General features: G+C 36.9%; 1 protein-coding gene and 1 long non-coding RNA gene across 5 annotated transcripts in view; one reads left to right on the top strand and one right to left on the bottom strand.

Annotated features, from left to right (window-relative positions):
• The window catches only part of LOC123865734 (KH domain-containing, RNA-binding, signal transduction-associated protein 2-like), a 257,457-nt gene that overhangs the window by 106,258 nt on the left and 125,865 nt on the right, over positions 1-25,334 (top strand). For 3 of the 4 annotated variants that reach the window (XM_045906953.1, XM_045906951.1, XM_045906954.1), the window contains exon 2: positions 16,074-16,240. In XM_045906953.1, the coding sequence (XP_045762909.1) occupies positions 16,132-16,240 (109 nt within the window). In that variant the 5' untranslated portion in view covers positions 16,074-16,131. Of the gene's footprint in view, positions 1-11,957; positions 12,046-16,073; positions 16,241-25,334 lie in introns of those variants that run through there. The other variant, XM_045906952.1, reaches the window with a different exon arrangement.
• Positions 7,971-8,700, bottom strand: LOC123865738. The gene is made up of 2 exons (XR_006796036.1): positions 8,357-8,700; positions 7,971-8,113 (listed from the first exon to the last, which is right to left on the bottom strand). It is a non-coding gene; the product is annotated as an uncharacterized LOC123865738 (long non-coding RNA).

Raw genomic sequence — 25,334 nt, 5'->3', positions numbered from 1 at the left:
ATTTCTTAAAAGTAATTTACAAGTAATTACTGTCACATTATAATTTGCAGTTAAAACATACAGAACTAACTATTGTTTATGTTTTGGCAAAATTTCATAGCCTTGGTTAGAGCGTGTAATTTCAGCAAAATAATATAGGCACTTCCCTACCTACCTATTACCTACCTACAAATTACAGGGAAAATGCACCGAGGTACCCAATTTGCTGTAAATTAAATGGCGGAAATAGAAAATTTAATGGTAACTTCGGTACTTCAGAATATAGGTAAGTAGACTTAAGTTTTCGTTACATGGATTTTCTTTCCGAGAGCAAGTAATGCATCGTATTCGTACTTAATTATTTAAAGTCTATATTACTTTTGCATATAAAGTAGTTTTTGATGCTGATTATTAAATTCGGTTCAGTAGTTTCAAAGTTGATCGATTTTATATCATCATCATCCCATCGCCAGCTCACTAAAGAGAACGGGTCTCTTCTCAGAATGAGAAGGGGTTTGACCATAGTCTACCACGCTGACCAATAGGGATGATGACTACTAGTCAAATCAGCGACTTTTTATCAAATGTCAAAAATGATCGCTTAGGAGTTTGTACTACGGTCAATTTGGGCTGCAAAATTTCAAACACCAGTCTCAGTTTTTATATAGTGCTTTGGTCTACAAAGTTTGGTGTAAAATGGTATTTTTTTATTGTCTTTAATTAAATAAATAAATGAAATAAATATTTATTTGAATAGGTATATTATTAAAGTCTTATTTCTTGAAGTCGAAGAACTACCTAACATTCATTCGATTGTAAAACACCCAAGTAACCGATTCTTGGCACACTCACAACTCGATATTTATGAATGGGCCGATAGCAACTTCCTAGACTCGTTTGTTTCCATTATTTCGGGAATAGGTGTTGCATCATTGTTGATTGTGTGTCGAAAGATCAGTGAAGACGGACGCCATCACGTGTTGTTTGTTGTATTTATCTCACATCATCATCATCACAAACTACCGCCGCCTCACTACTGAGAACGGGGCTCTATATTTATAACTTTTGTGATTTACAGTGTTTTACATACACTTAAGAGGGGTCTCTCCGTCACTCACTCCATACAAACGTAGTTCCAATTTCATTTGAATATTAAGCAACCAAAATTCATGAAATTTTGCAGACATATTCTAGAAACTAACATCTATGCCTATAGTTTTCCAGATTTCTGAATATTCGGAATTATTCGGTTTCAAAGTTACGCGGTCTTAAAAATTCACATACAAATCTTTGTGCCCCTGTAATTTTAAAACTACATATTTTTAGAAAAATCTAAAACACCACAGGCACAGATATTAGTTTCTAGAATATGTCTGCAAAATTTCATGGACTTTGGTTGCTTAATATTCAAATGAAATTGGAACTACGATTGTATGGAGTAAGTGATTGAGACAGCCCTGTTAAGGAAATTTCGAAATAGTTTTAAATACAAATCAAAAGTTGTCGAACCGACAGGATTCAAAGCTGCTTTTCCTCTTTTCACTGTACTAGCTTAGCAGTAAGTGAATTGTGGCCTAGTGGCCAAAGGTGCTCCAGACGCTATACATACCTAGGGGAGATGCAGGTTCATAACCCTGCCGGTTCCACAATGTTTGATATTAAATTATGTACTTACTTATTTAATATTATTGACAACTGGACTCCTCTCAGAATGAGAAGGGTTTAAGTCATAGTTCACCACGCTGGTCGAGTGCGAGTTGGCATACTTCACACACCTTTGAGGACATTAAAAAGAACTCATAGGCATGCAGGTAGGTACTCACGATGTTTTCCTTCACTGTTAGAGCAAGTGATATTTAATTGTTTAAAACGCACATATTATAACTCCGAAATAAAATCAAAGAAAAATAGGGCTACTTTAAAACTACCTGCGTCAAATCTGCCGTCCTAACAAAGAGTGCAACAAGTCGAGTTTTTGGGCAAATTGACTTAAGACCATATCCGTAATCAGGAAAATGAGCTCTATATTTTCGCTTTAGACGTCTTTTTTGTATCTTCAGTAGTTTCGGTTCTGTTGGTTATCAAAACTGCAATATGTAATATTACGATTTGTAAGTAGCTAATCATAACCGCGAATATCTCGAAAGTAGTCGAAACCTAGTTATTGCTCTCTTCGTTAGGACGGCAGAAATGTACTTGGTACTTACTAACATTTGACGCCTGCCAGTGACGTCGAATTTCCGACGTTTTGTTAGAAGTTCCCTAAACTGTGACACTAAAGTGAAAAACATCTTTCGAAGGTGATTTTTCGGGTTCCCTAGTAAAACAAAGAACCCTTATCAACATTTTCATTTTGATTATGATTAGTACTCAGCATACACAAGCGAGTAAACGTTTACAAAACAATGACTGGGTACCCTGGCTAACCTACCTGGCTTAATACCTACTGATTATAATTTCCATACGATTGCGCGTGCAAATAACGGTACATTTACGACGTTTTGCAGAAATACGCGAACATAAAGCGGAATGCATTGCTCCGACCACCCCGCCGGTTTCCTGTGAAGCGAGGAATATTGTAATAATTATTATATGAAAACTAGGCGTGCGAGCCACGAAGTACAATTTGTACCGGAAATATGATTTTCCACGTGCAGGTTCCAGCTTAATGGTTTATTTCTTTCCAACATAAGTACCTACTTCTTTAATTTATGTTTACTAGCTGATGCCCGCGACTTCATCCGCGTGGGTTTATGTTTTTTTTAAATCCCGTGGGAACTCTTTGATTTTCCGGGTTGAAAAGTTGACTAAGTATATCAATTTCCGGAATGCAAGCTACCTCTGTACCTTTCATCAAAATCGGTTAAACTGTTGGGTTATGAAATGCTTGCAGACAGATATACAGACTTTAACTAGATGCGGCGCTGCATAGTAACAAGTCAATGATAGTATAATAACAACATGTACCAACGAACATCGGGGTCCGCACTCCTGTCTATTCAGAAAATATCTTGACGGAATAACCCGGCCCGAAAATCCCGACCCAGGAATCAAAGCCAGGGTCTCGTCATTCAAAGTCGAACATGATAACCAACAGAGCAATATGCATTGGCAATATGCAGTGTCAGGAACCACGAGTCAAGCTCTAACATTATTTTTAATACCAACTAAAAACCAATGTCGTAGCTGTTATTATATTTGAAAGTTAATGTATTAAAAAAGCACTTGATGTTGATATTGCACGTTCATATTAAAAATACACAGCGTATGTTCCCCACTACACTTCATCATGCGATATTGAAAACAAACAAGTACGCTCTATGAAGCGTTTCGAACACGCGGGGAGTTTTAATTTAGTTGAGAATTCGTTATTCTGACGTTTCGTATACGAGTAGGTACGTCATTAGGATAGTTATTTATTTGACTTGGTAGAAATAATTTTGAAGAAACAGCTTTTTTGAGTAGGTATACAATCACCACACTACAAAAGGGACAACTAATTCGCGCAAAGTTGTACAATTGCAATTGCAAAGTCGTCAAGTTATTTGCAGTTGTACAAATGAGCATTGTAGAGTCAACATCTGCCTCAATAGCTCAACGGTTATAGGAGCGGACTGAAATCCGAAAGGTTGGCGGTTCAAATCCCACCCGTTGCACTATAGTCGTACCCACTCCTAGCACAAGCTTTACGCTTAGTTTGAGGGGAAATGGGAAAGTTAGTCATGATTAAAAAGTGACTGATATTCTTTAAAAAAAAATATATCTTCTGAATGCTCCGGTGCCGGAGTGAAATTAAGGTGTTTCGTGGCAACCGCCTGCCAGACATCCTTAATGTTTAAAAATTTAGCCACGATAAGTATCTGTACGTGATTTCTACTAGGACTATTCCGAAGAAAATATATAAAAAATTACACTTTATACATTGAAGTAAGATTTTTTACGCCATTTTCACCTGCTATCTCCCAAAACCATCATCATCCAAATCTCATAGTTGTTAATCGTTCTTCCCTGTGTTTGAGACAATACGCAGAGAAACATTCATAAAATAACGAAGGTCTGGCCCTCCCTGGCTCTTAGTCCAAAACTTCTTGTGGGAATTTATTATTTTGACGTTCCGTATAAGTACGTCATTAGAGTAGTTATTTATTTAACTTGGTAGAAATAATTGTGGAGTAGAAACTTATTTTCTACGATCATTACGTATACACAAGAAACAACAAAGTTGCATGGAGATGTACAATTGCAAAGCCAAGTACATCGTTAAAAAAATTAAAATGTGTTTCAATTTTCAAAATAAGATAACTATACCAAGTGGGGTATCATATGAAAGGGCTTTACCTGTACATCCTAAAACAGACTTTTATTTATTTTTATGTATAGTAGTTTTTGATTTATCGTGCAAAATGTTGGAAAAAATACCCGAGTACGGAACCGTCAGTGCGCGAGTCTGACTCGCACTTGGCCGGTTTTTTTCGAACTATGTGTCCTGCCCATTGCTACTTCAGCTTCGTCACCGGCTGAACTATATCAGTTACTCTGGTTCTCCTACAGATCTCCTCTTTTCTGATTTATCAGCAGATACATAAACGCATTCTCAATTACTTAAACTATAAAGCGTTACTATTCTTCAAATAACGTTACCCAGACCTTGTCGAAATTCAGCACAAAACTATCCATGATGGCGCATGGCGTATAGAATAATAAACACGCGTAACAAAGGTGATATAGTGCAGTACATAGTAACTGTGTTGTGGCTTAGAGAACTTAGTAATTGTCTGTGAAATATGCATTAATGGACCTAACCGCTGCTTTTATGTAACTCATAGGGATTCACATTTGACTATATTCCCGTTTTATATAACTTTATAACTACTAGCAGATGCCCGCGACTTCGTCCGCGTAGATTTAGGTTTTTAAAGATCCCGTGGGAACTGTTTGATTGTCCGGGATAAAATGCCTATGTCAATTACAGGGACGCAAGCTGCCTCGGTACCAAATTTTATACAAATCGGTTAAGCCGTAGGTGTTTTAGGAATCCCGTGGGAACTCTTTGATTTTCCGGGATAAAAAGTAACCGGGTAAGTAAAGTGTCCGTCCCCGGGATATAAGCTAACCTTGTACCGTCAGACTCGGTTAAACTGTAGGGCCGTGTAAAGGTAGTAGACAGACAGACAGACACACTTTCGCATTTATAATATTATATATGGATATATGGATTACCTAGCTTATGCCCACGACTTCATCCGCGTGGACTGGAAAAAAATCGGTCAAGTGCGAGTCAAACTCGTACACGAAGGGTTCCATACTATCGAACAAGGAATGAGTTTCAATTTTTTTGTAATTTTTTTATAGCGGCAACAGAAATACATATTCTGTGAAAATTTCAACTCTCTACCTATTACGATGCTATTAAGCATGGATCTATTAAGGTTCACAAGATACAGCCCGCTGACAAACTGACGGACGGAAAGCGAGGCTTAGAAATAAGGTTCCGTTAGTACCCTTCGGGTGCAGAACCATAACATTGGTTGTTATGGTTCTGCACCCAAAGGGTACTAGAGAAAGTTGAAAACTAAAACCCGACTGCGATCGTCATAATAAACACTACAATATTAGAGTAAAATTGTTTTTCTGTCGCTTCGTATATTTTAATGTTGTTTACATTTATATTCATATCAGCTCAGAATTATTGTCTCCTCTTTTATTTGATATCCCACTCGATACAATAGCAAAAAAAAATTTATGGAGACCCCCACTTTTTTTGATGGTACTAACATCCGTTAGGTAATTTTTTTTCGTATAAAATATAACCTCGTCGCCCGGGCACTTTACAACGAATCAATTATTGACACCTCGTTCATTAAAATCGGCCTAGTAATTTAGGCACTACGGTGGAACACACAGAATGTGGATACAAACTACATACACACATAGACCGCTAAAATCATAACCCTTCCTTTTGGCTTCGCCGCAGTCGGGTAAAAAGAAAAAAATAGAGATGATAAAATTACGCATAAATGAAAAACTATGTTTTTTTTTAATTTTTCCAGTAAACTGTAGCACTAAGTATTCAGAAGTAAAGGGAAATGGTGCAGTCGAAAAGCAGCTGCAATAATAGCAGAGGTTTACGCTGAGATGAGAACCACTGTGGGGAAAACTGTTGGTGCACTGCTGGCCATGTTGTGGGGAGCACTGCATTCATTTTGTTTTTTAACCCCCGACCCAATAAGAGGGATGTTATAAATTTGACGTGTGTATCTGTGTATCTGTCTTTGGCATCGTAGCTCCTTAACTAATGAACCGATTTTAATTTAGTTTTTTTTTATTTGAAAGGTGGCGGCTTGATCGAGAGTGTTCTTAGCTATAATCCAAGAAAATCGGTTCAGCGGTTTGAAAGTTATCAGCTCTTATCTAGTTACTGTAACCTTCACTCGTCGGGGGTGTTATAAATTTTTAATTTACTCTTGTTACTTCTACTTGTATCTATGTATGTAATTCTATAAACTACAATGTGTATTATAATAAAATGATATGAAACAATTTTAGTAGAAGACTCCAAAATGAACCCACAGCAATCTGATTTTCAGACGTAACCTCGAGTGTTTACGGATGTCGTATTATTGCTGTGGTTCGCTGTGGTTGTCTCGATGAGGTTTTAGATTTAATTTAGTTTCTTATTTATTTTAATTATTTTTATTTGTTTTTAGTTTTAATTTAGATGTAAGTTTATTTTATTAAAAAGAACTCTTAAGTTGATGTCAAATTAAAAGAAATAAAAATTTTATTATCATATTATTTGTTTTATTTGGTACACAGATAGCTTGCATTCCAGGGAACGAAATAGGCTACTATTGGTCCCGGAAAATCAAAGAGTTCCCACGGGATTAAAAGAACGAAATCTACGTGGATGTGAATTATCGTTAGATAATACCTGCAACTTTGTCTTGGTCTTACTGAGATTGTTTACATTCTAGAGACGCTCATAAGACTACTTTTAGTCCCGGAAAATTAAAGAGTCCGCACGGGATTTTTAGAAACCACGCGGATAAATTAGTTGGCACTTGATATTTGTGAAATAACTGGGTGCTACATTTCAATGCACTGCAGTGGAAACACAAACATTCCAGTTGATTGCGGGCGACGTATTTGCATGTGCTTAAAGCTTACTGTTAATGCATTTAGATTACCAAATCGCAGATTAGCTTCGTTCCAACGATTTGTATTGTGATGGCCGTCGGAGCCAGAATATATTATTACTTAGGCACTCCGCCCATGTCCGACAATCGGTGACCAATTTTTAGTCGAGAAAAATGTTTTTTCTAGCCCTTGACTGCAGTCTCACCTGGTGGTAAGTGATGATGCAGTCTAAGATGGAAGCAGGCTAACCTGGAAGGGGTTAGCAGTTTTCATCATTGACATTATTCTGAGAGTTAACATTTTTTTTCAAAGATGTGTAAACTCTGTTAATTTGCATTAGGACAGCGAAGTAGCCGGCATATCTTGTAAAAAATATTGGTAGATAGGTACTCGTAGCATAAAAATACCACCAAACTATTTAAATGAAAAGCTATTTACGTTATAAAGCTCATACATATTGATACAATAACCTATTTTGATGTTATTTCACGGCTTACAATGTGTTAACAAAATGTGATAACATATTTCATTTATTATTGTTTTAATTATAAAATACTTCGAATATTATCTTCATAGGGTTGCCAAATTTTGTTTCAAAAAATATCGTAGTACGTATCGCGGGTATGAAAATTAAAAAAGAACACAATATTTGTGATATTGGATTTGTCCTGAGTTATGGCGTCATACAGCTTATACACATTACACACACAACGCTAAGCACAACGTAAATGGGCAGAGCCGAGGCATAGCGTCTTCCTTGATACTTAGCAAATCAAACCAGCTTTTTTACTTTGGCTAAACGACAGCAAGCCCAAATGCGGTGCGCTTACTCCTTTTTTTTTTTTTTTTTTTTAATCTTTATTTTTCTGGGACTTTTGTCCGACACGGACACGCCAGCCCCATCGTAACCTAAATTACATTCTAAATAACATCGTGGAATGCAACAGATACAAGTGGAGAGATATTACTGCCTATGCAGAAATACATCAATAATAGACTTGAATCTCTCTGCTGTCGGTGTAGTCAACATACTCGTAAAACTACCCATGTCAAATCTATTAATGCTATATCTCTGCACAAGACTCTCTCTCTGCGCGCTGTATCTGCTACATTCCACTAGTACGTGCTGGACATCATCTGTTGTACCACATACTTCGCACTTGTCAGAATCAGCTTTTTTCATTAAAAATGCGAATTTCTTAGAAGGATAGTGTCCAGAACGCAACCTATGAGCTACGACTATATATTTTCTACTTAAACAAGTATTACCAAACCAAGGGAAACGAGGAGGCTGACATTGGATAGTTTTATACCAAATTCCTTTTTCCCTACTTCTTATATCAAAGTATTCCTTAAATTTATCACAACATTTATTTTTAAAACTATTTAAAATTTCTGTAAAAAATGGTACAATGGACAATTCTTTACCAACATTTATTGCCGATTTCGCTAGTTTATCAGCCTCCTCGTTTCCTCTTAGGCCTATATGAGAAGGAACCCATTGCAATCGCAGATTTATGTGCCTAAAATCATATATTTGTTTCAAGATTTCGAAAGCTATCGGTAGACCTCTGCTATATCCAGAGGCGCATCGAGCTTACTCCTTGTTTTGTATTAAATCTATACTAATAAATAAAATTGGAGTGTCTGTCTGTAATATCAAAATAACTACCTCATATTAAGGGTTATTTGAACGATACCTTAACTGAATCACACGTTTTTAAAATTTTTGTCTGTCTGTCTGTCTGTCTGTCTGTCTGTTTGAAAAGGCTAATCTTGGGAACGGCTGAACCGATTTTGGCGGGATTTTCACAGACAAGTAGAGAATTGACCAGGGAGTAACATAGGCTACTTTTTTAACCGACTTTCAAAAAGGGAGTTGTGTTTTTCTACCTATGTACACCGAAATCTCCGAGATTTCTGAACCGATTTGCGTCATTTCTTTTTTAATCGATAGAGGAACGCGACATTGTTTCATAAAAAATTTGGAGTCCAACTCCTCAATCCTGATGCTGCAGGGGATCTGACCAATCCACGCTGGCGAAGCTGCGGGCATCAGCTAGTAGTACATAAAGCTGAGTTTAATTTATTATCTTGGTAGAAACGGCATTCCGAACCAGTGGCTTTATTCTGTTGATTCAAAAGTACTTGTAAAGTTTAATTGACTAAAATTTGATTCTATCAAAACGAATTGGCTCTATACTCCACTCCATCTATTTGCGATGTCCCTTAAGTGAAGTCTACGATATCCTAATAAAAAATCGGCACAAAAGAGGCGATGCTACACTGGAACATTTATCTCTACAGTATTATTATCTATCTAAATATCTAGTGCATACACACATACGTATACACATACACATATTAAGCATTTTGCCCTTTATTGTTTTCATAATTATGTCAGATGAAAAAGTTTATAATAAAGTGCGGTTGACAACCCTAGAATTTTTCCACCTACATTTATTAGAAAATTGGTACGATAAATATTTAAAATAACAAAATGGAATGAATCTCTGCAATGGGTTGGTCTTAAAACTGCGATGATCTATCATGCCTGTTGGTGAAAATTAAAATGAAACGAGTTTTTACTTGACAAGTCAAAACTTCCCGGGAACTCTGCCAAAGTTTATGTACACCAGGAGTTAGTGGCCTAGATTTGACGCACAAATGTTGTATAGACGCAGGCGTTACTTTGCATGATTTATAGAAGGAATCAAAAGTTGAATCCACACTAATAAAAAATACGAAAGGGTGTCTGTTTGTCTGTTACCTTTTCATTCGCTTAACTGATTTTGATAGCTTGCATATGCCATTTTTCCTCTCGGAAAATTAAAGAGTCCCAGATTTAAAAAAAAAATCTAAATCTATACATACAAACCTTGTATGTAAAATTTTTGTTTTTAATTATACTTGATTTTGACTGTACTACTCAAATAGTAACAAAGACATTAGTTCCACGGGTGAAATTCGGACTTACTTATACCTTTCAGACTTCAGACAATGCTTCATCCGTTGTCCGGTCGTTTTTTTTTTTAATAATAAATAGCGACCAACCGAGTAGGCTGGTCACTTGTTGCTAAGTGATTACCGCCGCCCATGAACATTTGTAGCACCAGAGGAACCACCGGTGCGTTACCACTTGCCAACCTTTTAGGAATTTGTTGGTCCAGTCCTTGAATAACCCCACTTTGTAATCTAGTGGGAAAATTAAAATTCACTCATTTCATAATCACCTTTCCATTATTTTAACGTACAATATTATTAGTGCTTTAGCCACGAGCAATTTAGGGAATAAAATAGCTTAATTTGCATAACTGTTTCTAAATGTTAATGTTATCAATAAATTAATATAATAAAATTAGAACATTCTAATTCTAGGTACCAACCTATGTTATTAAGCACGTTGATATTGTATCAAAACTAAACGATGCCTACAACTCTGTCTGTGGGGATTAGGTATTTTAAATTTTTACATTATCCGGTATAAAAAGTAGCCTTAGTCCGTGTTCGAGATGCAAGCTATCCCTCTACCAAATATTCTAAAAATCGGTTAAGCGGATGACCCTTGAAAAGGTACCTAACAGACAGACAAATAGACACACTTCCACGAGTTTGGGTAAACTTGATTTGAAAAGCCAAAAGCCGTGATTGTTTCTGCAAAAGATGAGCCATGTTATACTCCAAACAATTTTGTGTTTACGGACCAAGAGCGACATAAATTAGCTCTTAAATATTAATTACTAAGTAAAGTTCTCACTTGTTTTAGATTAAAATTAAATCATGGAAAGCGTTAACATATTTCGTACTTAAAATACATAATATAAGAGAATGTTTTATGACTTTCTTTCCAGCCAGCCAACTTTTAATTTTAATTTGTTAACGAAATAAGCACATTTAGAATAATAAAATAATCTAAAGTGATTTAACACAATATTCACAATTTTTTTAAATTCTTTAATTCACGATAAATATTCGTATAGATCGGGAACCTTTCTATAATATTTTGTTCGTTTGCGCCTGCTAACTCCGTGATCAACACTGAATGATAGCCACTGAGCTCATTTGAGATTGGTTCTACATTGCTGCTTCACTGAGTGATATTAAAATAACTTTTCGTAGAAAAACTTCAATGGATTAAAATAAAATATGTCGAATGAATTCAATGGCTATTATTCAGCGCTGAACACTCCGCTGGCAGTTTCACACTTGTACATATTGTAGCAATAACATAATATTTTCAGATTTAGTTCAAACTTTTAATATACTTAAATAAATAAAAATAACTTTTATTTTCATCAACTTTCAACAATAACAATCACTTTACCTATCTTAGTACTTATTTCTAGCTTAGATTAACTTAATAACTAATCCTACTAAATTAAACTACCTAATCCTAATATTTTAGCCCGAGGGAGTCTCCTGGCGCCTATGTGCGCACCACCTCAGTACCTCCAGAGTGGACTGTCCAGTTTCATGGCCAATGCGCTCATGAACAATGGCATCTTGAACGCGAGCTTGCGCCTGATCGCGTAGAAATCATCCACGCGAGCATATGCAAACATTGCCGACGCACTGCAGTGTCGGCAATGTTTCCACAACACCGCTCTCAGCACATTGTTATATTAAACACGCAGGGCACTGTATGTCCGCTGCGTATAGTCCATCCACAGACTGCACGTGTAAAATGGGTATAAAAAATATGAGCCTCGTCACGCATCACGCTACACAATAATGTATTTCCTCCTTCGAATATCAACCACCCGTTCTTGCCCTATATTCAGAACATCTGTAAAAATAGTGGCGCCCCACAGCGCGCTCAGTTTATTGCACACTACGCCGAAAACAACCGCTTTAATAATTCGAACGCCGAATACCGAATTCGTTCGAATTTTAAAATTGCCGCGCCGAATTTACTGGGTTCCAGAATTTGTGAAGCGAGATTAGTTTTTTCGGGGTCTAAAAGCTGGTCCAGATCTGTAAAGCCAGTTACAAAATTAATGAGTGTACGGTGTTCGTTCGTTAAAATATCAAATCAAGTGAAGAATATGTATTTTTATTTTTATTTGTAATTCTAGTAATAGTGGCATATAATAACTGTGTGGAGTACCTACCTATTTACTGTGATAGAATAATTAACAGGTAATTATTCATATTACAATACAATATTACAAGTCATAGCCTAGTGACGTAGGTTTCATATTCGTGGGTCTTTGATTGTGTGTGTGCGTGTGTGCGTGCGTGCGTGCGTGCGTGCGTGCGTGCGTGCGTGCGTGTGTGTGTGCGTGTGGGTGTGGGTGAGTGTGGGTGGGTATGTGTGTGTGTGTGTGTGTGTGACGTCATTTTATTATTTTTAAATAGAAATATTTATAATATAAGTATATATAATTTTTAACATACTTACCACTACACTATCTCTACTGTCTATAAATTACAATAATTGTTATAGGTTTCTTGATAGGCCTTTAGTGGCTCTAGTCGTAATTATAAGCTTTTGATTGAAGCTACCATACAAAGTTCACGTACAACGCCTAAGCTTGTTCGAGCTCTAACAAGCTCAATTTGTTTTCATTATTTTGACGTACTGGCTTCCCTTATACCTAATGGTCTTGACACAGCTTAAGAATCATACAGTTTAGAACCGAGCGTACGTACAAACATAGCGGCGAGAGCGCGGCGGGAGTATGTACTACAAACTCATGCATCACAGACGATACGTTAACTAAACAGAAATTAATTGGAAGGGAATACTTTTAGATATTAATTAATTAAATTTAAACTAATTTATAAATGTGAAAGTTTGTTCGTTGGTTGGTTTGTCCTTCAATCACGTTGCAACGGGGCAACAGTTTGACGTGATTTTTTGAATCGGTATAGTTAAAAACCTGGAAAGTGACATAAGCTAAATACATTTATCCCGAAAAATCAACGAATCATCACGCGGACATCAGCTAGTGTGCAGTAAAGAGTTTAAAACACAAAACATGGTAGCATAATGAGCTACAATCACTTACGATTGGCGGATAGTTTTCTGTTATTGGTTAAAATTTACAGGTTAGCAAGATTATAACAAAACACCGGCCAAGTGTGAGTCAGACTGGTGCACTTCTCAGCAATATTATGAATATAAGCATCAAACACTGTCATTTTCGAACTGTACGGTTTGTAAACTATGGTCGAGAGTGCAGACTTTTCTAGGTCGTAAATCGTACTATGGCTACTAGCCATTAGAGCATTGTTGGCCCTGTCAACATCTTGCCGGCCTCCCTGGCGCAGTGGTGACGCTGTGGGAGTTATATATTAGTGGGAGGTCCCGGGTTCGATTCCCGGCAGAGGTTTGGAATTTCATTATTTCTAAATATTTGGTCTAGTCTGGTGGGAGGCTTCGGCCGTGGCTAGTTATCACCCTACTGGCAAAGCCGAGCCGCCAAACGATTTAGCGTTCCGGTACGATGCCGTGTAGAAACCAAAGGAGTATTTGTTAAATGAAAACTGGCATACCCCTTCCAGGCTAGCCCACTTTCATGTTAGACTGCATCATCGTTTACCACCAGGAGCACGGTTTTTTTCTGAGAGTGAGAAGAAGTTAGGCTATATTATATTATAGTCCACTATGATAGCCAAATGGGGGCATACAGACTTCACACACCTATGAGAACATTATGAACAACTCTCAGTCATCTACCTAAGTTTCTTCACGATGGTTTCCTTCACCGTTGTAGCAAGTGATATTGCTACAACGGTGTAAACGGTGTAAATTGCTGTAAACGGCCAAGCCGTACTTTTTTACCAAGATATAGGGTTTGTAGAATCAGAGCTTGTAAGTAGAGTGATTTGTTATTTATTGTTATAAATGTCATATAGTCAAGAACATTTAAAAGCTATATACTTTGGACTTGGGATAGCTCCCATGGCCAGCACAAATCTAAGCTCAGCTAGGGGCTTGGCTCTACTAGAGATCTCATAACTTTTTAACAGTGAAAACATTATGAACTTGTGAGTCTTGGCTACCTTTTTACATGAAATGTTTTTGGTGAGATTTCATTTCTTTTTGGCAGGTGCCCTAGATTTTTTTTGGATCTATTTCTTGTAGGTACATCATTTACATGGCCCACTCTCTATCGTTACCTCTTTTTTTAAAAGCTTTTATTCAACTTGCAATGTACTCGTATGTAAATATGTTTGTTCGGGTGGAATCTTGCAACTCAATTTTGAAGTAGATATACCAAACTTCAGTCTTTTAGGACTTCAGGAAACACAGATACTTGGTACGTTTGATAAATCTGCCACGGACATCTTATCTTGAAAACTTTAGTATTCGAGTAACAGATTTTACAGATATGCATCTCATATACGAGGGGATGAAGGGGGACCCGATTTCTTAATTTATCTGTTGTTCATAATTCTTGAAATTCCTGCTTAATGCCAAATTTCAGTCTTCTAGGACTTCAGAAAGTACCCTAGAATTTGTGACTAGAAGTTTTGACTGTCAATAAATCTGAAACTATAAAAGTTAGACAATTGATAGTCAATGCGTTTAATAAATCTGCCAAAGACATCTTATCCTGAAAATATATCAGCATTCTAGCGACAGAATTTACAGATTTGCTTCCCCCATAAGAGGCATAGAGGGGGGGAAATTTCCAATTTCTTAATTTTCCTGTAGTTTGTATGCAATTTCTAGTCTACATACCAAATTTCAGTCTTCTAGCACTTCGGGAAGTACCCTAGAATTACAGACTAGAAGTTTTGACTGTCAATAAATCTGAAACTATAAAAGCTAGACAATTGATACTCAGTGCGTTTAATAAATCTGCCAAGGACATCTTATCCTGAAAATATCAGCATTCTAGCGACAGAATTTACAGATTTGCTTTTCCCATAAGAGGCGTAGAGGGGGGGCAATTTCCAATTTCTTAATTTTCCTGTAGTTTGTATGCAATTTCTAGTCTACATACCAAATTTCAGTCTTCTAGGACTTCGGGAAGTACCTTAGAGGTTTTGAGTAGAGGTTTTGATGATCATCAGTGAGGGACGAAATCGGCGTATTTTAGGTATCAATAAATCTGTAACTATAAAAGCTAGATATTTGATACTTGGTATATTTGGTAAATTTGCTGAGGACACCTTATATTGAAAATTTCAGCTTTCTAACGTCATCCAGACCGAAGTTATGACGGGTCGAAAATACGGCGAAACACTTCGAGAAAAAGGTACGTAGCGCCCCGGCCGCCGTTTGACTCATCTTGGCGGGGGCACTGCCGTGCCCCCTGATCTGTGTCTGTGGTGTTTTAGATTTTTCTAAAAATATGTAGTTTTAAAATTGCAGGGGCTCTAAGATTTGTATGAAATTTTTTAAGACCGCGTAACTTTGAAACCGAATATTTTAACAGAAATCTGGAAAACCACAGACATAGATATTAGTTTCTAGAATATGTCTGCAAAATTTCATGGACTTTGGTTGCTTAGTATTCAAATGAAATTGGAACTACGATTGTATGAAACGAGTGACGGAGAGAGCCCTCTTAACTACTAGACTATCACCGCTTGGGTTTAGAAGTCTTTTGTTATTTTCACTAATCGACGCGATTCTCGACTTCAGTTCTCAAGTCGGTGGTATCAAATTGCCCACGCTCTGAGTGTTTGAATAGTTAACAAGTCGCTTTAGATCTGGTGCCAAGTGCGAACCTGATATGTCGCTAAGCGCTAATACCCGTCAATCTATTGTAAGACCACCCATGTCATTATTTCTTATTTTGGGATCGTATTTAAAGTTGGTCCCACAAAGTCTGCTGATTTTGATTATGATGGAAACAGAATAAAGTTATACACACACAAACACGCGCGCGCACGCACTCACGCACACGCATACACACGCACAAACACACACACAAACACACACACGTAAGAACCAAACACTTTTGCGAAAATGTATATAAAATTGTGTTTTTTCTTTCCAGGTATAAGCAGTGCAAGTGCATCGGATGTGTAGTGCAGTGATGTGCTAGTGCGGCCGCGATGGAAGCCTCTCTGCCTCTGGAGGTGGACGACGAGGGCCGCCCTCAGCAGACCTCCTCGAGCGGCAGCGGTTCCTCCTCCGGCACCGGCTACTATGGCCATAAGAATGGTGAGTCTACGTTTAATGTGTAGTGCAGTGATGTGTTAGAATGCACGGAGAAAATCGCAAACTTGGAATATCAAGACGTGACAACAAACGGTATAAATTAACTGAATTAGTACTTTCCTTGATCATTATTAAGTCAGGATCTACCCTAGTCAGTTGGGTTCGCTATGTTCATTTTAATTTTACTTCGTCTACTTTGATGATATTTCTGCCGCAAAAAATATTGAAGTAACATAATAATATGTATAAACAAATTGCTTACTTCAATTATTTTTATTCGTGTCTTCAATCAATAATAATTAAATATGAAAACAAAAAAAGACAAAGTAGGTACTTCTCTCATAAAAGTCTTTAGATGTTTATGTACTTATTTTAGAAATTATTTATAAGGTTAAAAACATTTTGCCAAGTTTTCACTTCAATATTCAGAATCTTAGCCTTAGGTTTTTGCACACATTTAACTTCAAAGTTACAACTTTGATATTAGTTGATACTTTGACGAACATCTGGTCCTAATTTTAAGGGTAGAAAGCTGAAAGGAGAAGCCATTCAAGACATTACCATGTTTTTAGAATAATTTTGGTTACTTTGTTCGCTGGCTCGGTGACCCACTGAGAATCTTTTGACGACCTTCCCGGTGCAGTTTTGAGCGCTGTGGATTTATTAGTGGAAGTTCCCGAAGAGATAGACAGGGGTCATTTGGGAATCAATGATTTCCGACACCAGAATTTGGCGCTTATGGTCATGTCATAAGCAATTCCGCAACCAACGCCCTAACGTCTGTAGAACAAACGATGTCACGTATAGGTACACTCCTTAAGGAAAGGTACCTCAAGTGTTTAAAAGAACTCGTGAAAAATATACCTTCAGCCGTTTCTGAGAAAAAAAACCTTAACCCTTGAGGCCAGACCGAGATAACCATAACTTCAAAATATAGAAGTAGAGCTTGAAAAAATAAACACATTTGTTTAACAGCGGCACAGAAATGGAATGAAAATACCCGATGCTGTGCATCGAGGGTGCAGTGTTTACATTCAAAACACGACCTACTCTGTTCTCCACGGAATCACAATATTTTGTAGTAAGAATTGAAAAATACATTTCCCTCAAGTTATCCTGTCCACAGAGACCTAGAAAAATGTAGAGCTATTGACAAAAAGAAAGATAGAATGAGATGACGCACATATAAACTGTGGAATCAACGCCCATCGGCGGTGTTTCCACTAAATTACAACATGGGTTTATTCAAGGGGTGGACCAACAAATTCCTGAAAAGCCGGCAACGCATTGGCGCAGTTCCTCAGGTGCTGCAAAATGCAAATGTTCATTCATGGGCGTCGGTAATCACTTAACATCAGACGATCCGCCTGCTCGTTTGCTCCCAAAAACGCAGAAACCATAACGATGGCGGAAACGTGCTCACACGTCGTCGCAAAGAATAAACAAATCGTATCAATTTCAAAGTATTTTCGTTTAAAATTCATGTGACACTCATCGAATAACCCATTGCCAGTGCACTACTGAACACAGGTCTCCTCTCAGAATGAAAAGAGTTTGGCCATCTTAGAATAACATCGCAGTTGGGCATACTTAGTCTGCCACGCCGCGCTGGCCTAGTGATGTGCAGACTTCACACACCTTTGAGAACATTTGGTATAGAGAACTCTCAGGCATGCAGGTTTTCTCACAGTGTTTTCCTTCACCGTCAAATCCTAAATCGACTCGTCCAATATTACGTAATTCCAATTAGGAATACTTGCCTAACAATTTTCGTTATTAGTCTTGTTAAGAAAACTATAGCAATAAAATTCATGTTAATTTTGCTAACAACCCATCATTTGGCTTGCCCATTCCGTGCATTTTGTAATAACAGGTGAAATGAGAGTAATTAAGTATTAAATAATAATGTATTATTACTGTTTTATTGCCGTTTCAAAATCTGTTTCAAGAATATCGAATTTCATAGAGTTCCATGAAAACAAGTACATTAAAAGTTTGTTTCCCTCGTAATTGCTAAGTGGCTTACTAGAATATATACCAGAATTACTAGGCTTTTGTAAATGAGGTGTCGTTAGCTTCTTCTAAGAATTTACATTGGTCAAGAACAGTGGCGAGGTAACGAGTACTGTACATTGGCAAGTGGCGAAGACGGACAGTGCCTGCTTGCACTATAGCGAGTCAAGTGGCATTTTTCCGTCGAAATGGACGAGCAACCTCAATAATTGTACTTACGTGTGATTTTGGGAACTGGTGGTCTAGTGAGTGTGACGCCAAATCATACTAATATTATAATCGCGAAAGAGTGTTTGTTTGTCTTTCTTTCACGCCCTAACTAAAGTAACCAATCGTCTTGATTTTTGGCATAGAGATAGTTGAAAGGACGGAGAGTAACATAGGCTACCTTTTATCCCAGAAAATCAAAGAGTTCCCAAGAGATTTTTAAAACATAAATCCACGTGGATGAAGTCGCGGGCATCAGCTAGTTGCTGTATACATATCAGTGGTTTCGCCATCAGCGGATGATCCGAACCAAATTGGTTATGCAACCAAGCGGACACCAGGTGGGGTACCCTCCATAAAGCTGCACCCTATGCATTTTGACGGTAGCGCGACTGGTTGCGCTACTACTGCGATGCTCCAATAAGATAGTGCCTGTAGGTTTGAACTTTAATCTTGATAAAGAGTTTTGTTTGAATATAATAATCACTCTCAATCACTCAAGCAGTGAAGCCATTTGTTTAACCGCTTGATTCTAATATTTTATGTCACGGAACCCATTACCGTGTCGGAAACACGCTTAGCCATTTTTTTTGTTCCAGAACATTGAATCTGATAAGGCCGCGGGCAAGTTTCTATCGGCTATTTACAGCGAAATTACTTCTTTGCTGATTTATATCTTTTTATGTTTGTTCAAGTGCTTTTGTTGAGTTTGTTTATGGTGCAAACTTGGTGGATTCAAGGAAGTCGGTAATGGAACTTAATGATTTGTGTCTAACTAAATTTTGCACGCGGTTTCGTTTTTATCAAAAATTCTGAACTCAATATAAAAACTAACTTTCTGTTTGCTTTTCTTTTTCAAATTTCAAGGAGAAAAAAAAATATTCAAATGTTCGAAGGTAGCGGTCTGAAAAGTTGAGATTTTACACATATTACGTTATTCTTAGGTTACCTATGTTTAGGATTACCAGATGCGCCGTATTTTACGAGTTACTTACAGGCTGTAATAATATAGAAATCTGTAATTGCGAAAATAAAATACGGGGTAAATAAAGCTCCCGTATTATTTTTTACTAATTCATCCGGAGCTGGCTGGAAGCAAACACTGTCGTTTTGTTTGGCTGGCTGGCATAGATTGTGGTTTTTTGAATCTGTGATTTAAATTTGTCGTTTGGTTGACGCGCGAAGAGCTTCTTAGAGCCATTTCTCCAAAAAATAAGTTTTAATTAAATAAATGAATTATCTTTATAAAACTCTGCTATTTTGGTTGTCTCCCATAAAAAAACTAATTACCTATTTTTAATGCTGTAATTAATCAAGAAGTGGCAGTTGGCAACCCTAGTTATGTTTATAGCGTAGAGTTAGACCCTCACTATGAAAGGATTTTCAAAAACTTCTTTCGAACGAAGCCGGATTGGGTTAGCTAGTTTAATAACAGCTAAGCAAATTGAAGATAATAATTAAGCAATATGAAAATTTTCAAATAGTGCCAGAGATTGCCTGGCATTGTTTGGAATGACATAAAAACCAATCAATAATTTTAATTTCCCGTCTGCAGCTGACGTAATTATCGCGAGCGATCTCCCTTGTCAGAGGTGTTAACTAGTGATGAACGATATCACAGGTAAGTTGCATGTGAAATTCACGTGAGAAGCCTAATCATATTAAACAACATTAGCTATCTTACTCAAAGTAGCCTGTGAAAAATCATGAAGCAAATCTTACAAAAATAATGAAAAATATAAAATATTTATTTGATCCCGCTTATTATTTTTTTTCGCGCTTTAATCGATCCAAGTTAAGATGCAGAAAGTGTCTAAGTGGACATATTTACACCGCTTCGTGGTAGAAAGAGAAAAATATCTAGTTGAATTAATTTAGCTGTTCACTACATTAATTTAACTCCTTTTCTCTTTTTCACACTAACGATAAGTGCGAAAATTCACTTTCCATGAAAAGCCACGTGTGAAGTATCAACGGTAAATTCCTTGTTAAATTAATGTAGCAGACTTAATTAAACGCTTGTAAGTTCGAAAATATAAAAATCACTTTCCGTCAAAAGCACCTATGAAATCACTATGAAGAAGAAAAATAATTTCACCAAATGAAAATGATTCAAAAGTAGCAATTATCCCCATTTCTAGTGATAATGGATGGATGTACCGTAAGGCTATTATGTACACCTGCGCGAATCATTGGGTTTTGATTTAGAATTATTTTCATTAGCACACAGAGGAGTGAAAATGACAAACTTAATTTTGCTACCAGTTTCTTTTGTCAGCAATAAATAATGATATATGAATGGGATTTAGGCCGTAGTCTAGATCACTGGACAAGTGCGGATTGGCAGACTTCATAATATATCTTTGAGAATTTTAAATGAAAAACTCTTGTTTTCCTTCACCGTTTGGATAAGATATTTAACTTTGCCTCTAATTCATCATCATCATCATCAGCCTATGGGCGTCCACTGTTGGGCGTAGGCTTTCCCTAAAGAGCGCCACCACACCCTGTCCCAGCCTTCCTCATCTAGCCACTTCCCGCCAGCAGCTTTATATCGTCAGTCCATCGTGCTGGAGGGAGTCCCATACTACGCTTGCTTATACGCGGTCTCCACTCAACGACTTTCCTTGCTTCTAATTAGTACCTACTATCCCTACCTAGTAGAATTACAGTATTTTTGTCATGAGGAAAATACTTAATTTTAAAAAGGAATTCCGTTTTTAATTTATAATCGTAAAACGTAATGACACATTTAATACTCGTTGCTTTGAAAAGGAATTTACATTTGTGTCACAGAAATTGTAGTTTTTAATTAATTACAGTCATGAATAAAACCACGGGGCTTGATTAATTGTACTTAACACTTTTACCAACTCAATTAAAAATAACTTGTGTACTTTATCTTTTTATAACACTTTCTCTTTGAGGCTCTTTGTGTTCCATCTATACATAAAAGGAAAAGCTGACTGACTGACTGACTAATCTATCAATATTCAACGCACAGCTCAAACCGCCGGACAGATCAGGCTGAAATTTGGCATGCAGATAGATAGCTATTATGACATAGGCATTAGCTAAGAAAGGATTTTTGAAAATTCTACACAAACACTAAAAAGTAAAACATAATTTAATTTATTACCGAATATATTATGTACACAAGAGTTAATGTAGTTCTATGTATATCAACATTTTTGGAGCCGGTGCCAATTAGCCGCATGAACCGTCTACTCTTCATATTGTTTGTGACTCCACATTGGCACCTCATTAGCACCGACTGTTGAAAATAAAAACATACAGTCGAATAGCGAACCTCCTCCCTTTTTTTTAAGTCAGTTAAAAATAGGCTGAAATCGTGGGCATCACCTAGTCAATTATGGTAGGGGTTTTGTTAAAGTAATGGCCTCTCAGAAGCTACCGCTTATAGTGTTGTCGTTAAACGATAGATTTCCAGGATGGTCGATGTTGTAGGCCTCTTGTAGCCACACGCCGCCATCTTATTACACAATTAATCCAAAAGTCCTTAATTTTCTTTTCCCATCAATAACTTAAGCTGTCTTACCCAAATTTTCTCATTAATACCTAATTTGGGTAAGAGCTAAAGTAAGTTTTTTTTTATAAATTAGTACCAACTGTATCTACTTCGCAAAACTGTAAGATCATTAGCAATTTTCATTTACTTACAAGGATAATTACATTAGCACTTTTCTCTGGTAACCACAAGTCATCCAAGACACTGAAACTTTTCAAGTTAACATTAATTAAGTATGTGTAAATCTGTAATTTAGGTCTAGTTGCATGACAGGTGTTTAAAGTTACGTTACGGTTACTGTTAAACTTCCAGAAACCTATTCTATGGGTACCTTAGAGTCAAGAGTGAATAGGCATCTTCTAGACAAGCACCCTCCATCTTAGGCTGCATCGTCACTTGCCACTAGGTCTGATTGCTGCCAAGCACTAGGACTAGTCTATCACAATCACAATAATATTATAAAGGAGAAAGTTTGTATGTGTGTGTGTGTGTGTGTGTGTGTATGTTTGTTACTCCTTCACGCAAAAACTCCTGGACGGATTGGGCTGAAATTTAGAATGGAGATAGATTATACCCTGGATTAGCACATAGGCTACTTTTTATCCCGGAAAATGAAAGAGTTCCCACGGGAATTTTAAAAACCTACATCCACGCGAACGAAGTCGCGGGCATCAGCTAGTATGTAATAATTTAAAAAAAAAAACAACCCGCTCATCATTATCATCGTCAACTGATTGACATCTATAACCGGATGTAGGTCTGCTGGTGTTACGATGGTCTGCTGTAAACTAAAGAGTCCAACGGTCTACCTATTTGTAGAAATCGGGACTCATAAAGGTAACAGAGTCACAAACGAATACAAGAGTCATCTAATTATAGTATTTCATGTAGCATTTACATTTGACTTGAACCCAAATTAAACAGAGACCAAAGTTGGTCCGAAGCAATTATTACCTTATTGAGCTACTTCGTACATTTTGCCTTTGCCATGGTTAGGGAAAATTAGTAACTTACCGCACTGTGATGTGGAATATTAGTCCGTCCAAATGCTAATAAGCAGCAACGCCCTTTGCCGAATAAAATTTGCAGTTGCTCTAAACTTTGTTGCTAATTCAACCCAAATTCTTTTTGGTAAGTGGTGGATGAAGTACCTGAGGGTACCTTTCCATTGGAGCGGTTCAGCTAACTTTGCAACTCATAGTCGAGAACTAATTATATTCTATTCTATTCTAAAAATATACAGAGAGTTTTTGTTACAGTCAGCGTTAATAATCATACTTACTTACTAATATTATAAAGGCGAAAGTTTGTATGTGTGTGTGTGTGTGTGTGTGTGTGTGTATGTTTGTTACTCCTTCACGCAAAAACTACTAGACAGATTTGGCTGAAATTTGGAATGAAGATAGATAATATCCTGGATTAGCACATAGGCTACTTTTTATCCCGGAAAATGAAAGAGTTCCCACGGGATTTCGAAAAACCTAAATCCACGCGGGCGAAGTCGCGGGCATCGGCTAGTTAGTAGATAAATACAGATCTAAGGGCACTGGTGGTATGATATTGAAAAAGTCATACAGACCTACAACGAATCTGCTTATAGTCTGTCGACTGATCGCAGATAAAACACGAAAAAAAAACCATAGCAGAGTCAATGCTAGATATTTTGGAAGACCCAGTGAATATGCTGAAGACACCATCATCTTGTCTCTCTCGCGATCATCCACCCGCCAAACTATGTACATAGTTTCCATCCATCAAACTACCAGTTGTATCATTTAATATTCATCAAAACAAAATCAATAAATAATGAAGTGCACAGGTGCGTGAAGCGAATTACATTTCACGCTTAATCATTAAATGCGGCCGCCATATTTACGCCGCATTAGCTTTGTTGTGATGCGGTTTGACATACCTGCAGCTTGATACCCGATATGAGGCCAGAAATTATTGTTTAATTTGCCCGAAATCCCGAAATATGATTATGCGATCCCGTATACAGCTTATGATTATGCTTTACGCTTTTCCGTAACCAACTGTGAGTTTGCACCAAAAAAACTAATTAAGTAAACATATTCAAAACATTTTCGGGGAAAGATTTATAAGTATTGTAATCCAGGTTGTAACCAGAACTCTAGCAAAAACTTATATCAATAATCCGATCAATAACCATTTGTCTTATGTTGTAGTTTTAGTGATTGAGTATTTTTCGAACCCGCATTGATGTCGATGACGTACAGAACAACTACAACGTGGCATTGACTTCAAGTGACCTATTTTCGGAACGTTCGTTGACCTCTACCGTCGTCCAAATGTTTTATTTTTTCAATATATTGTGAACTTTTAAAATACAGGATTTTTTCGTAGAGTTTTTATGGTATCTTATCAGTAATCATCAGTACTATCACCGTTTTTGCTCATTGATGTTTTTGCTAACGTTCTGGTTACACGCTGTATATATAACAAGTTCATATTTATCTATAAAATAGACAGGCCCGCCATGTAAAGCCAGGGTTAGGCAACTAGTAGAACATACGAGAATTCGAAATAGAATAATATTATTTTTAAGTATCAAATAAAAATATCGCTGATCTTTATTAGTTTTATATAACTTCACCTTATATTATGTCAGTAAGGAAGAGACGCAGTCCGAAGCTATCAGGAAAGCAATCAATGGCATGATTGATGATGATGGCGGTATCAGGCGCAGCCATCGCTGTACCATGTTGCGACGCTCGCGTGGGCTGCGGGATGACTGGCGAATACCAATTTGGTCCTCAATGTATCTACCTAGGAGGACTTTATTTGAAAGAGTTAAGTTGCGTTGATAATAGCAAAAAAGTTCTATACGTAATATTATTACTAATCTTTATAGTTTGATGTGGCTTCATTCTATATTAAGTTAGTAAAGAATAGACGCAGTCCGAAGCTATCAAGAAAGCAATCAATGGCATGATTGATGATGATGGCGGTATCAGGCGCAGCCATCGCTGTACCATGTTGCGGCGAATGACTGGCGAACACCAATTTTGCTCCAAATGTATTTAGAAGGATACTATAAAATAGCAAAGTATCCGCATTTTGAATAATATTACCTACGCATTTAAAGAGCTATTTCGTAATTTTAAAATTTTAAATTGGGGTCATAAAATGATTTATCTATATGCCCCTCTTTATCGGCATACAAATGGACAAACTTACACTCAAAATTTTTATAAACATTACCTTTAATTTTGCGACCTACTTGGCTTACTTTTTTAGATTAGATAGAGAACTCTACAAAATTTTAAATCTAAATTAAAAAAAATTAAAAACTAAAATGATCAATTAAATTCATTCTTCACACTCTTA

This window comes from Maniola jurtina, chromosome 5 (assembly GCF_905333055.1).
Source record: "Maniola jurtina chromosome 5, ilManJurt1.1, whole genome shotgun sequence".
NCBI classification, from domain to species: Eukaryota; Metazoa; Arthropoda; class Insecta; order Lepidoptera; family Nymphalidae; genus Maniola; species Maniola jurtina.
This window is presented reverse-complemented; position numbering and strand designations above follow the sequence as displayed.